This window comes from Spermophilus citellus, assembly GCF_964194105.1.
Source record: "Spermophilus citellus genome assembly, chromosome: 1".
NCBI lineage: Eukaryota > Metazoa > Chordata > Mammalia > Rodentia > Sciuridae > Spermophilus > Spermophilus citellus.
This window is the reverse complement of record NC_138182.1, coordinates 187,980,011-187,994,710: the sequence shown is the minus strand read 5'-3', so window position 1 is coordinate 187,994,710 and position 14,700 is coordinate 187,980,011. Positions and strand designations below refer to the sequence as shown.

General features: G+C 38.3%; 1 protein-coding gene across 3 annotated transcripts in view; it reads left to right on the top strand.

Annotated features, from left to right (window-relative positions):
- The window catches only part of ARHGAP26 (Rho GTPase activating protein 26), a 426,612-nt gene that overhangs the window by 163,571 nt on the left and 248,341 nt on the right, over nucleotides 1–14,700 (top strand). For all 3 annotated transcript variants that reach the window (XM_081295152.1, XM_081295154.1, XM_081295153.1), the window contains exon 11: nucleotides 673–751. In XM_081295152.1, coding sequence (XP_081151278.1) covers nucleotides 673–751 — 79 coding nt within the window. The remainder of the gene's footprint in view (nucleotides 1–672; nucleotides 752–14,700) is intronic.

Sequence of the window (14,700 nt, the reverse complement as noted above, 5' to 3'; positions counted from 1 at the left end):
ACAACAAATGCCATTTGATTTTGTGTGTGTCCTTTCTGGAGGCTTGTGCTCAGTTGTAAACAGCAAGCAGTTTTCAGTGACAGAGTGGAAAGAGCTAATGTCTATAAAGCACTTAACCCCAGATATGGTAAGTATTCATTAAAATCTATGTACATTTAATATAATCTTAATTACAAGCTGATTGACTACATTAAACTTCTCCATGTCAAAGCAACTTAGAAGCAATGGACTAGATATTAGGAGATCAAGAGGCCTCCAGCTTGGACATTTTTCCCTTTTCCCTGAGTCCAGTGACTCCACTCACTTCAATAAATACTTATTGCATTTATCCTGTGAGTAAAGTACTCTGTTGAACATTCTGAAGAAGAGAAATGAGTAGGGTTCCAAGCAAGGAAGGAGCTCTAAAGGGATCTTGTTACTCCCGTGTCCCTTACCAATATCTCTTGTTTCTTTTGCCTTTCTTAGGGAGGAGGGGTTACTGAGAGGGATTTGGGAAGGCGGCTTTGCTTTATGCACTGGAAGGTGTCTTAGAAAATTTGAGTGCTGTGCCTCTCTTTGTTTTGTTGGCCTCAGTAGCCTCTCACTCTGGCAAGTGGGTATTTTTTTTAAGGTTTACCTTTGCCAATCTCCATGTGGCACTGGTTCATGTCCGTGTCCCTCCTTTCTCCACAGGCCAGGGGTTATCACCATGCAGGCTTTGTCAGAAGAGGACCGGAGGCTCTGGATGGAAGCCATGGATGGCCGGGAACCTGTAAGTAACAATTCAGGGAAGCAGAGCAAGAATAAAGATCCTGAGTTGTTTGTTGCTTCCTTAGTTCAGTGATTTTTGCTGTTGCTCTAAAGCTCTGAGTGTTTGAAGCCAAGGTACCAGAGGTAGTTTTTTATTCCTGGGGTAATTTTTGTGGATTTTGCTATTGCTTCTATGTGTATGTAGTTCTTGAATTTTGACCTTTCCATCCCAAGGTAGAAGTTCTGCATGGTGTTACCCCAAGGCTCCCCCTTTGCAGAGGCAGGTATAATGAACCCAGGTCTCTTAAAGGAGGCACAGCCCAGTCTGGCTCACTAAATGTTCATTGCCTTATTGAAGTAGGATGCAAAACCTTATTCAAACCCATTTTAATGGGATAAATGATCATAAAAGTGTGAACAGGTTGTACAGCATCTTCCATTGCCTTGTCCCTTTGCCACAGAAACTAATATTCCATCATAAACATTGGGATGTTTTCTGGGTAGGTGGAGGGAGTTAAGACTGGTGTTTTGGTCTGTGCTGCCATTTCACAGACGCTGGCCTCAGCTGGGTGATTGTTATGCATCTTGTGACATAAACCCACATAAGAGCTCCAGGCAAGTCCCAGAACAGTCCTCTTATCTTGATGCTAAGGTTCTCAACTTCAGTGTCCAGCTAATTTCAAGTTTACAAAAATCTTAAGAGTACAGTCTAGCCACGTCTCACCAATAAAAGACAGAAAGACCCTATTGGGCCAGAGGGGCCAGTAATTAACACTCACAGAAGTACTGTTCAAGCAGAGAAATGCATGCAAGGAAAAAGCAGGCCGTGGGCTTTGTGTGCCACACTGGGTGACCAGTACAGACCATTTTTGTTCCTTTGTGTGTGTCTCTCTCAGCCTGCCCTGGTGAGGGGCTTTGGCAACATAGCTGCAGGTACCTTCCTACTTAACTTTCTTTATAAACCTTGGTCTCAATTTGATCAACTAAACATGAATAAATAGAGTTTGCATATCATTTAATAATATAGAACAAGGTTTAAAGAACTATTTAAAGATCTAGGCACAGTTGTCTAAACCATAATGAAACATTGTTTAATCTTAATTCTTTCCTGGACTAAAATATAAGATAATTATGTTTTTCTGTAATTAAGTTTTTCCCATAAAAATGCTCTCAAAAGCAGATACACATTTCTACCATTAAGGCTTTGTAGGCACAATCATTGCTTGATATTAGAGGCCTTTGAAAGTAGGTTCTTGAAAGTCCTCATTTTTGCTAGCATCCCTTTTTTAATATTTATTTTTTAGTTATAGCTGGACACAATACATTTATTTATTTTTTTATGTGGAGCTGAGAAGCAAACCTAGGGCCTCGAACATGCTAGGCAAGTGCTCTACTGCTGAGCCACAACCCAGCCCCTGCTAGCATCTTTTGAGCACTTTTTAAAATGTGTTAGGCACAAGATTGGGTATATTATATCTCTTAATCCATTTATTTCTCTTCAGTGCCTTAAGAAAGAAGTGTTACGATTTCATTTTATAGATGAAGAAACTGAAGTTTAGAGAGTTAAATAACTTGCACCAAGTTGCACAGATAGTAATTGGCTATGTTAGTCAGCTACAGGCTGGTTTGCTATATAGTAAAGAAACTTCAAAGTGTCGTAGCTTAAGGAAGAAAGAAGTGTATTTGTTTCTGAGAGCAGAGGTGGGTTTCTCATCCCTTGTACTATCTTTCTGTCAACCTATGGCTTCCCAGCTTGCTCTAGTTAGTGCCATTTTCCAGCCAGAAAATGTAGATGAAAGCACCCAGGGCAGCTGGACGTCGTGGTCTCATGCCTCTAGTTCTGGCTGCTTGGGAGGCTGAGCAGGAGAACTGCTTGAGCCCGTGAGTTCAAGACCAGCCTGCCCAACATACTGAGACCTGGATTCAAAACAACCAACCAAAACCCAAACACAGACACATAAAACAAACCCTAAACCAAACACATCTCCAGGGCAAGTATTTTGAAGGACCCAGAAGCAGAAATCTCACTTATGTTATTCAAAACATAATGATTTGACCACAGCTGTCTGCAGAGGAGAATGAGAAATCCAGACTGCACATAGGCACCTACCAGCCCTGACAGTACCCAACACAACTTCAAGGAAGAAGGAGGGAAAGATGCTGTGGGTATTGGCAGTCTCCACCATAGTGGCACAGCTGGAATTCAAACCCATGTCTGTCTCTAGATATGTTTGGTTTACATCTGTATTAAACTGTCCAATTGCCTTCCAAGGATTCTTACTCAACTAATTTTTATAATACTTTCTCTGACTCTCTCTCTTTTCCTTCCTTTCTTTCTTTCTTTCTTTTTTTTTCATTACTGGGGATTGAATTCAGGGCACTCGACCACTGAGCCACATCCCCTGCCCTATTTTGAATTTTATTTAGAGATTGTGTCTCGCTGAGTTTGCTTAGGGTCTCACTAAGTTGCTGAGGCTAGCTTTGAACTTGTGATCCCTGCCACAGTCTCCTGAGCCACTGGGATTACAGGCATGTACCACCATGTCTAGCTCTGACTCTCTTGAATGATTCTTAAAACTTATAATAAAGGAAATACCCAGGATGAACAGTTCTGCCGTAACATGTTATTTTTGGTGGCCATAAAAAAAAAAAAATCCCACTATTATTCCTCACCCTCACCAGGATGAAGTTCTGAAACTGCTTCACCAACTTCATTTTCAGCCTCTTGCAGCCCTCCCTGCCCTTGACATTTCTTCTTTGTCTGAGTGTAATTGGTCTCTTATTAACCACTTCAGTTTTCCTATAGATTGGCATCTGGCCTCTGTAGATGGAAAGTATAGTATAGAAAGAAACATCTCCTTGCTCCAGATCGTACACATTAAAAACAAGTTTAAACACAGAATAATTCTGTGTCTAAACATGATATAAAATTATGTCCTCCCAGGAACATAGAGCTTGCATTGAAAACCATACTTCTATGTGTTTAATTTCCTGAGGAAAGAGAGGAATACACACGAATGATTGACTGCGTGATAAACACTAGGCATGATTTTGCCTCCCAGTGCTAGGGCCTCCAGTGAGCATTACTGGGAGATGTTTGCCCAGTAGACAATTAGCAGCTCCAGTTTTAATCACTATTTCTCAAATTAGTTAAATCTGTCCCCTGGGAGTTTTGGCTTTCTCTAACTTGCTCTTTCTCTTGCTGGTCTTAGAGCATTCCCTTATTTCAGGGAGATGTTAATGGGGACACCTGTCTTCTGTTTTTATGCTTCTATCTCATTTGTCCTGTAACAGATTATTCAGTGTTGAGAGGCTTTTTCTTTTTCTTTGGAGGTGTGAGTAATTTTGGTTTTTGTTCTTTTTTTGTTCTCTCATTGTTCAGCAAAGACTTAGAATGGCTGGTTGGAAAAGAAAACCCGAAATGAACCCTGAATCAGTTGATTTCACAACATTTTAGTTATTTGTTACATAAATCACAGTTTTTAGCACTCAGTCACATTCTAGTCTAAAGAAATGTTGAATAGCTTATATGTTATTAATGGACATATGCCAGAGGAAGGAACTTAGGGTTGTGGCCCTACGTTGAGTATTACGGATTTTTACCTATGTAGCAAATTGGAATCCTTTTGGTTCAAATGAAGGAGACCCAATTCAAACTGGCCTGAGAAAAATCTGGGTTTATTGGATTACGTAAATGAAAAATTTGGGGTATAATGGTTTCCGGCCCATCTGAGTCTGGTTTACATAATATTTGGAGTTGGTTTCTTATTTTGTGCGGCTTCACATTCCAAAATGTTTTTTTCCATGTAGTGGTGAGATGTTTCCTCACTATTGCAGGCTTACATGCTATTTTAAGAACTGGGGTCAAATAAAATTTTTCTGCAACAGGCCGAATAGGAAGTATTTTCAGCCTGGTGGGCCATGTTGCAGCTGCTTAACTTTGCTGTAGTAGTTTAGAAGCAACCATAATATATAAATGAATGGTATGACTGTGTTTCAATAAAACTTTATTTACAAAAACAGATAGCAGGCTGGATTTGTATCATAGGCCTGTTCATGGATTCCTGATCTGTAAGTATAGTGTAAAGTGAGCTTTTATAAAAGAATTCTTAAGAAGTCCTATGTTTGAGTTTTATTGAATGACATACTTGGTCCAGAGGATGGGGTAGATAAGTGACCATTCCTCACACACTTGTCCACTGTTGGCTTCCCCTGAGAGAAAAAGCATTGCTCTATGAGGGAGGTGGGTGGACACTAAGTAGGCAGAGATAATACAGTTTCTCCTTACTAATGAACCTGTGTTTATTAAATTTTATATTCAGAGAGGTTACTCTTTGTCACATGGACAAGTGCAGAAGTCATGTTTACTCCTAGCTGCATATTTAAGGTGAAAGACTGAATGCTTCCCCCTAAAACTGGAGATAAGACAAGGGTGTTCGTTTCACCACTCTTATTCAACACAGTCCTGAAAATCCTAGCTGCTAGAGTAGGACAAGCGAAAATAAAAGGCATACAGATTGGAAACTACCCTGATTTGCAGATAACATGATTGTGTAGAAAATCCCAAGAAGTCCACAAAAATCTTCCTAGAATTAGTAGGTGAGTTCAGTAAGGAAACAATATAAGATAAATACATCTCTAGCAATCAGTTGTATTTCTGTAACCTAGCCATAAACATATGGAAATCAAAGTTGGAAACTGTACTCTTTGTAGTCACTAACTTCAAGAATGAAATGCTGAAGTATAAATCTAATTAAACATGCAGAGGATGTATATCTATTACAAAGTGTTAATGAATAAAGATCTAAATAAATGGAGAGACATACTGTGTTCATGGATTGAGGACTCAACATTGTGAAGATGCCAGTTCTCTCCAAATGGATCTTAGGTTTAATGGAATTTCTGTCAAGATTTTTTTATAGACATGGACAAGTTTATTCTAAAGTTTATATATAAATGTCCAGAAACTGGATTAGCTAAAACAATTGTGAAGAAAGTGGGAGTAATCATTCTATCATATTATAAGGCTTCCTTTATCGTTACTGAAATCAAGACTATGGTTTTGACAGAGGGATAGACCCATAGATCAATAGAATAGAATAAAGAACCCAGAAATAGACTCACATGAATATGCCCAATTGATTTTAGACAGAGGTGCAAAAGCAATTCAATGGAGGAGATTTTGTTTTTAAACAAATGGTGTTTTTTAAAATAATGGACATCCCATAGGCAATCCCCCCAAAAATGACAACAACAACAACAACAACAACAACAAAACAAAACCCATGAGCCTTGACTTAAATCTAGTATCTACACAAAAGAGAATTCAAAATGGATCATAGATTTAAGTATAAAATATAAAATTATAAAGCTTTTAGTATGCTGAAATTTTAGGCATGACACCAAAAGCATGACCCATAATATTAAAAATATCAAAATTAAAAACTTTAGATCTGCATATGAAAGACCCTGTTAAGAGCATGAAAAAATAATCTATAGAGTGGAAAGAAGTGTTTGCAAAGTGTATATCTGATAAGGGGCTTAACATCTAAAAATCTAGAAACAACTTTCAAAAGAGTTAAAGATAAACATCCAGTTAAGAAATGGACAAAGAGTATGAGGAGACATTTTACAGTGAGGATATACAAATGACAAAACAAAAAGTATGTGAAAAAGATATTCAATATCATTAGCCATTTGGGAAATGGCAAACTAAAACCACAATGAGCTATTACTAGATACCTATCAGAATGACTGAAATTAAAGATAGTGAAAATATAGAGTGATGGTGAGTATGTAGAGAAACTGGACCCACCTATACATGGCTGATGGGCATGTAAAATGACACATCCATTCTGGAAAGTCACTTGGCAGATTCTAGTAAAACTAAATGTGCACTTTTCATACAACTCAGCAATTGTTATGTGGCATTTAGCCTAGAGAAATGAAAGCATTTGTTCACACAGAAACCCATATACATATTTTTGTAGCAGCTTTATTCATTATAGTCCCAAACTGGAAACAACTCAAATGTCCTCCTGTGGATAAACAGTTAAGCCAAATGGTATATCCATCCACTCAATGGAATACTAATAGAAAGAAATGGGCTGTTGATAGACTGACAGGATACATCCTAAGGGCATTATACTAAGTGAAAAAAGGCAGTCCAAAAAGGATATATACTGTATGCTTCCATTTTGTAACATTCTTAAAATGTTACAAATAGAATAGAATGTTCTATGAGACTACATCACAATTTATTATTTATTTCTGCACAGTTCTACATACATACAGGTGAGTGTGTATAAAATCTGGTGACTAATCACCCCCCCCCCCAATGGCTTTACCTCTTAATCCCATCACACTGGTGGTTACATTTTCTACATAGGAATTTGGGGCGGGGGAACACAAACACTCAGACCAAAATAACTTTTGGATATATTTTTTAAATTGTCACACATTTATTAAGGAAACTTCCCAATAATAAGTGAAGAGGTATCATAGTATGTCTAACATACAACAGTTTTAGAACAGCTATTTATGAGCTGAAATAAAATGTTCTGGGTGGTTTGTTTAGGACAAGATTTTAGAAGTGGTGACACTGGTCATCTTCCATAATAGATCTAATAAAGAAACTAAAATAAATTAAAACCATATCTGATTTACCTCACAACCATTTCAGTTTGGAGTTTTCTTTAAAATTAAATAATAAATAAATAACTGAGACACAGTAATTTTTAAAAAACAAACCGGAAAAGAGTCCTTTTTCTTTCTTAATTATCCTGTAGGTGGATAAAATACAAATGCTAAAAGGTTAAGATTTAAAATTCTTTTCTATAGGAACACGACTATGTTTGAAAGGCATCTTCCCCTATAAAACTTACTTCATATCAGTAACTTGACCTCTTTGCAACAAGAAAATGTATAAGCAGAGAAGGAGAAAAGGCAAGTCTCACCTAACAGAAACAAAACACCTCTTCAGCCAAGAAATGGAGGAGACTGCAGATTACTCCAGTGGTTTGCACTTGCAAAAAGTCAGAACTAAGAGAAAAATCACAAAAATGCCTTAAGTGATCAAAGAAAATAAGGCAGTTTTATTATTCTTAGTAGAAAATCAAATTGAGACCTTGTCTCTCTAAGACCACATAAAACTATAAGGTCCATGAGGGCAGGGACCATGTCAAATCTTACCTTCATATCCTAGGTGTCTATATAGTACCTGGCAACAATAAGTGCTTAATAAATGTTTCTTCAGGCTGAAGGTATTAACTTTTGGATGTTGATAAATCCATTGGTTCATGTTTTCACCACTTCATTCATTTGGGGGGTCTAAATATAGGATTACATGGCCTCTTTCAATCTTTTGTCATTATTATTTAACTTTGGGTAGTAGGATTTTTGTGAGAGGGACTTTGAGCTTTCATTTCTGAGGTGAGTTTTTCACAGCAAGTGTTAATCTTGTTATTGAGTAACAAGCACTCTGGCTTTTACTTTGTGATTGGTATTGGTTGCAATTACATTGTCATACTTAGATTTGGGGAGCATCCCATTCCTAGCTATAATGTAAGGGAGAAGTCTTTCCCTAGAGTTAAAAATGTAGTATTACTCCTCCAGAGACTTTTCTGTGCATTATTCCTGTACATATACATCCAGAAATGAGTTCCTATGTTTTATAGAATTTTTGACACAGCTTTATCATTAAACCTTTAGTCATTCTTTAATCAGTTGGTTTTCAGCTTTTTATTACATCATTACAAACAATGATGTAATGGAAATTCTTCTCTATACTTCATTGGTTACCTGTTTGAACATTTTTTTCTAGGACACATTTCAAGTGGAATTGCTAGGTTGGGTGATATATACTTTTAATATTTTAAAAGATATTGCCAAATTATTCTCCCCACCAAAAAGTCCAGTCACTTATGCGGATGTCATTTGCTCTACACCTTGACAATGCTGTGAATCTCTCTGTATGAATGTGTGCGTATCAGTTTGATATTGGGAAATTGTGTTTTATTTTCGTTTGTATTTCTCAAATTACTAATGAGATTGAAAATTGTTCTCATGTGTATTGGCCATTTGTGTTTATTCTTTTTTTATTAAAAAATGTATGTTGAAGTACTTGGAACAGTGGCATGTGATTGGTGCTAAGTAAGGTATTATTTCTTTTTAAATTTCTTTCACATTTCTTGAAATTATACTCCTCATTTTTCTTCCCTCTGCTTCCAAAAATCCATGGTTCAATCCTTTCCTTAGTGGTCTTTTCTTAACTTACTTTCTAGCAGCCCACCCCCACCACTCAGGTTTGGAGTGGCGAATCATGAAGGGTGTTCCAGTCAAATGCAGGCTTTGTGTCTTCCCTAAGCTGCTCTCTCAGTCCCCAGGCTGCAGGTTCCAAAAGTGAGCCTGTGGATGGACCATCTGCATCTCTCCATCCTGACAGCAGTCAGCAACCTATTGTGCTTCCCCAGGTGTTACCAAGTTCCTTCTAAATTCTCCCATAGAAAATACCCCGTCCCTTCTCTAGGAGCCACAGGAACCACAGCGCCCACCACTGAAAGAGCTCTCAACCCCAATCACCCCCTGATAAGGACACAGCCTTCCAGATGGCTGACGTGTGTCCTCCTTCAGCCCTTCTCCGTGATTCCATCTCAGAGAAGAGGTCAAAGATGCCTGTCACTCTCTGTACCTGTTCTAGAGGACACTGTTTTACTTCTTCCCTGATCTGTTAACACTGCATCCAACCTTGTATTTTCTGGAAGTTCCTGTCTTAACTACTGTCCAGCCTCTTCCCAGGAGGTTGGCATGAGTAAGGCTGTAACTCTGAAGATTTCTACTGCCAGTTAGTTGCTCATTTGAGTCAGGATTAGGGCCAAATTGGTAGTACCTCCACTTGGAAGAGGACATTTTGGCAAGTCAAGAACTCATCAGAGACTCTGGTTGTGTGTGTTTGTAATAGTTCAGTGAAAATAACTTTTCATTTTGAAATCATTTCAGATTTATAAAAATGTTTCAAATATGCTGCAAAGAGTTCTAGAACACCCTTCACCAAAATACCCTAAATATTAAAGTCTTATATAACCATGGTATAATTATGAAATCAGAAAATTAATATTGATACAATATTATTATATTTTTTTAATATATTTTGTATTTTTTCACTTATCCCATTAATATATATTTTTCTGGTCCAGGGACCAATCTAGGACCACAGATTATTTCACTTGTCAAATTACCGCAGTTTCATTTCACCTGTAGCAGTTAGAACCTTGGCTTTTTAAAGGAACATCACCATTAGCTGATGTTCATGTAGTTGACATCAGGACAGCATCCTATCTGTTCCAATTTTAGAGTGTATTCAGGGACTGTTGCTATTTTGCTCCCTCCTTCTAGGTAATAATTCATGCCTTTTCACAAACTGCTTACATGTCTTTCTCCCTTTATCTTCTTCCAGTGGTTTTCTGATGTGTATTAAATCTCAGGTTGGTGGATTTCCTTATAATGCATCTATTTCTTTGTTTTTAAACATTTTTATTTTTAACTCACATGTAGCAATTATGCATACTTATAGGGTACAGTGTGATTTCATTACATATATATAATGCTTGATGATGAAATCAGAAGAATTAGCAAATCTGTCACCTCAATTAAAATTTCTTTGTGTTGGGAACATTCAAAGTCCTCTCTACCAGCTATTTTGAAATATTCAATTAATTATTGTCTACGGTAGCTATCCTTCTGTGATGTAGAGCATCAGAAGTTATTCCTCCTATGCAATTGCACCCCTGTATACATCTATTTCTTTTGGATATATTGTCTTCTACCCTATTTGCATGGTAATCTTCTTTCTTGGGTAATTCACTGTGCCTATTATCTATGTTGTATTTGTTGACTTAAAGACATTCAAGGCCATAATATGATCTTAATGGGCATTCCTTAGCGCACCCTTTCACCTCTAGCAGAAGCAACAATTACTGCTGGCACGCTCTCAAATGTTATGGCACTGATTCATGGGAGTGGAGATTATGTTTGGATTAGTTTCAATTTTTTTTTTTTCTGTATGGGAAAGGCAGTTGATAAAGGAAAGATCCTTTTAAAGTGACTTTGTTCATTTGAAGAATGATTGAGCTGTATCTTAGGTCCATTTCTGCAGTTTACTCTTGTACACTAAAAGAAAAAAAGTGGTAATATTTATTAGTGATCAAATAAAAAAAAGGTATTTAAAAAAATCTGTTGACAGAACAACTTGGAGGCATTTTGAGTATTAGGAAGTCTGTGAATTAGGTTGTTTGCTTTGTGGTGAGGTGTGGAGCAAGATAAGCATTTTTGAAAAATTGTGTTTGGGTTTGCTGAATCGGGCTCAAGTGTGGTCAAGCCAGAAGGTTTCGTGATGCCACTGTTACCACATTCTTTTTAGTTGTGTTCCAAAATATCCTGCCCTACGACCCTGGAAGAAAACACCAGAACAAGTAAACACATCCTAAAAGCAAAGCCATTTTCTGGTAGGGTTTGAAGAGTCTTCCCTTTTGGTTATGCCGAAAACAGTGCAGACTTGCGGTCTAGTGGTTATAGCCAAAGGTGGAGCAGGAGCTGCGTGGCCCTGGTGCAGCCAGCTGACAGTGCTCCCACACACTGTGTGGTCTTGACCCAGTGCCTGGAAAATCGAGGTTCAGGCATTCTCACCACTTTGTTTTTAAAAGAAAGAAGAAGATGGGGTGGGGGGAACCAGAGGCCAACTAGAAACTCCTCAGATTAGAAATAGGCCCTTTTGCAATTATTGCTAGTTTTATTCTTACCATAAATCTAAAATGAGCTTTAACTCAATCAGATGAGGAAAATCCCCAGCATTCTTGGGATTAACTGATGTGAACTTTTCGGGGTGGTGGTGGTGTAGTAGTTACAAGTACTGAAATGTATTGGAGGGCTTTTAACGTCCTGTCTTGGAAACACTGTGCTGAGATGCATGTCAGCCTTCTCATCAGTCATTGGCTCTGCCAGACATTTGGATGGATGATAACACTCTACTTTGGCTGTTTCTCCCCCTAGTCCATACCTTAGTATGGATGATGGCTTGCTGAAAGTGAGGATTGGCTATGTCCTTGATATTATTTACATATGGAGCTTAGTGGAGTGCCGTGAAATATAATAAGCACTCATTGCTCATTGAATTAACTTGGAGGCAATAAGTAGGGTTCTGTTACTGGGTCTCTAATTGAGTTCATTTGTTGAATGTCTTGGGTTCTGATCATTATTGAGTCACTGTAAACAAAAATCCATGAAGGAGGGATCTTGATGTTCTTAATCTTTCTATGTGTCCAGCACCTGGAATGACCTCTGTGCAAGATCATTGAGTATGTGTGTGTGTGTGTGTGTGTGTGTGTGTGTGTATGTGTGTGTGTGTGTGTATGTGTGTGTGTGTATGTGTGTGTGTGTGTGTGTGTGTGTGTATATATATATATATATATATTTTTTTTTTTTTTTAAAGAATGAGTAAACAGATGTGGGCAGGGATGAAAAGGCAAAGACATGTTTCTCCTTTTAGCCACAGGCTTGGAACTCATGTCATGTACTTCCATCCTGCCCAGGAATCCCTCTTCATTTCATAGTGATTGCTGATATATGGAAGGCACCAGATGCTGCACCAGAGAAAGTCTCAGATCCAAAGGTCAAGGATTGGTCCAGGAATTTGTATTACTATCTGCAGTGCCTACAGTGCAATTAGGGTGTGAAAGTGTGTATGTGTATAATATGTATATGTTACTGGGTCGTGTGTGTATATACATATTATATTTCTTGCCCTTTTGGTCATAAATTATCCATTTGTGAAAAATGGATAATTGTTTCTCAGAGGTCTGTTCCTAAGAGTCAGATTGGCATGTTATAAAAGAAAGTATGACCATCAATATCCATGTGGCCATGCTGAAGAGCCTAATAGTTGATAAATAAAGATTGATCTTAGCTAGGCAAGGTAGTGTATGTCTGTAATCCCAGTGACTTGAGAGACTGAGAGAGGAAGATCATAAGGTTGAGGCAAGCCTCATCAACTTAGTGAGACCCTAAGCAATTTAGAGAGATCTTATCTCAAAATAAAAAAGTTAAAAAGGCTAGGAATGTGGCTCAGTGCATTAGCACTACTGGATTCAATTCCGGGTACTAAAACAAACAAACAAACAAAAAAATTGATCTTAGCCTTGCATTTCCTGAGGTGATTTCTTTTTTTTTTTTTTTTTAAGAGAGAGCGAGAGAGATAGAGCGATAGAGAGAGAGAGCACTTTTTTTTAGTATTTATTTTTTAGTTTTCAGCGGACACAACATCTTTGTTGGTATGTGGTGCTGAGGATCGAACCCGGGCCGCACGCATGCCAGGCGAGCGTGCTACCGCTTGAGCCACATCCCCAGCCCAATTTCTTTACTTTAGTTCTTTATTTAAAAATGTTAAAAATAGATAGTCTTTAAAAAAAAAAAAGTGTGTATTTGTGTCTGTGTATGTGTGTGTATTACACCCTTCTGCTCTTCTGTGGGTTTGGGGTAGTATTACCCCATCAGAATCGGTGTTAAGAGGTTAAGATCAATCATACCCAGAATGTGAGCTATTTCTTTGCATAGGTGTATCCGTCAGTATTCGTATTTGGGTGAAAGTCTGTTCATGACAGTTTTCTTAAACTCTAATTGCCATGGAGTTGGTTTTGTCTGATGTCATCAGAATTAAAGCAGAGTTGGCATAAGCAGAGGAAATAGGCACAAAGGGAAAGTTTGAGAGGTGAAGGTGAAGTTGGGGGTTGCTGGAACTTGAAGGAATTTCACGATTTGAAGACCCAGGGCTTCTCACTCTGTATCTATGGGCAAATACAGGGAAGTGGATAGTGGTGATGTCTTTGAACCATCCTCCCTCCTCCCCTCCACCCTCAGGCACGGACCAAGAAAATCAACCTCATGGTTCTAAGAAGGTCTGTGAATCTGACCTTGTTTTAGTTAAACTTATTTCAGGCTGAATCATGACCAACACCTATTTAGATTCGAGAGGGTCCCCTTTCAACTAAAGTGGACCACAGAGATGGCTAGTTGAGTTACAGGAAGAAAAGGAGACAGCTCAGGAACGTGGGCTGGGTCCTGTGAATGGCTGTGTCTGTTGGGACAACCTGTCTCTCATACCCAGACTGGGGTACTCTTTTGGCATATTTTTTTGGTGGAGTGGTTTCTGGGGTATAGATGTTTGAGAAGTGGAAATGAGACATTTTCCCTAAAAGTTCCGTTGTCTTTGAGAGCCTGCCAAGGGAGTTGGGAAATGTAGAACGAGGAGAGGGGAAGCACCAGTCTCTGCTGCTTGTTCGGTCCTAGCACTTCTTGGCATGACTTAGGGTAGCAGGAGGACCAACCTAGGATTTAGCTTGGGATCTAATCTCATCAGCCAGCTGTGGACTGTGCCAAGTTAGCTACTTTTCAGGGTCTAAGGACTGCCAGGGCCAATTGTGCCAGTCTTTAGCATCTTATCTGTCTTTAAAAGCATCCTGCTCTGAGGCGTGCAGCCAAGTCTCCTGATGAAGCAACCAGTCAAAATCTGGCCAGGCAGTTGAGGGTCCTTCCTCAGGGTAGAAGAGCAGAAAATTATTATTTTAAAAATGAATTCTGACCATTCTGTGGACCATTCTTCTGTTATTCAAAAGCAGAAACAGCTATTTGCTCCCAGGATTACCGTTACCCTTGGCAATTGGCTATTACCATAGTTCAAAAACATCTTAACTGTATGTTTTTATTTATTTATTTATTCATTCATTTATTTATTTACTTATTTTTGTTTAAACTTTTTAATGATTCAGAAGATATGTTCCATCTTAGATTGCTCCATATTCATTGTCAGAATGATCAGATAAGGTCTGGAAAACCTCAGGATAACCAATTCACAGGTTGTTTTTATTTTTATTAAGATTCTGGTAGCCACAGTATCATGGAGAGGATACAACCTGTTACACC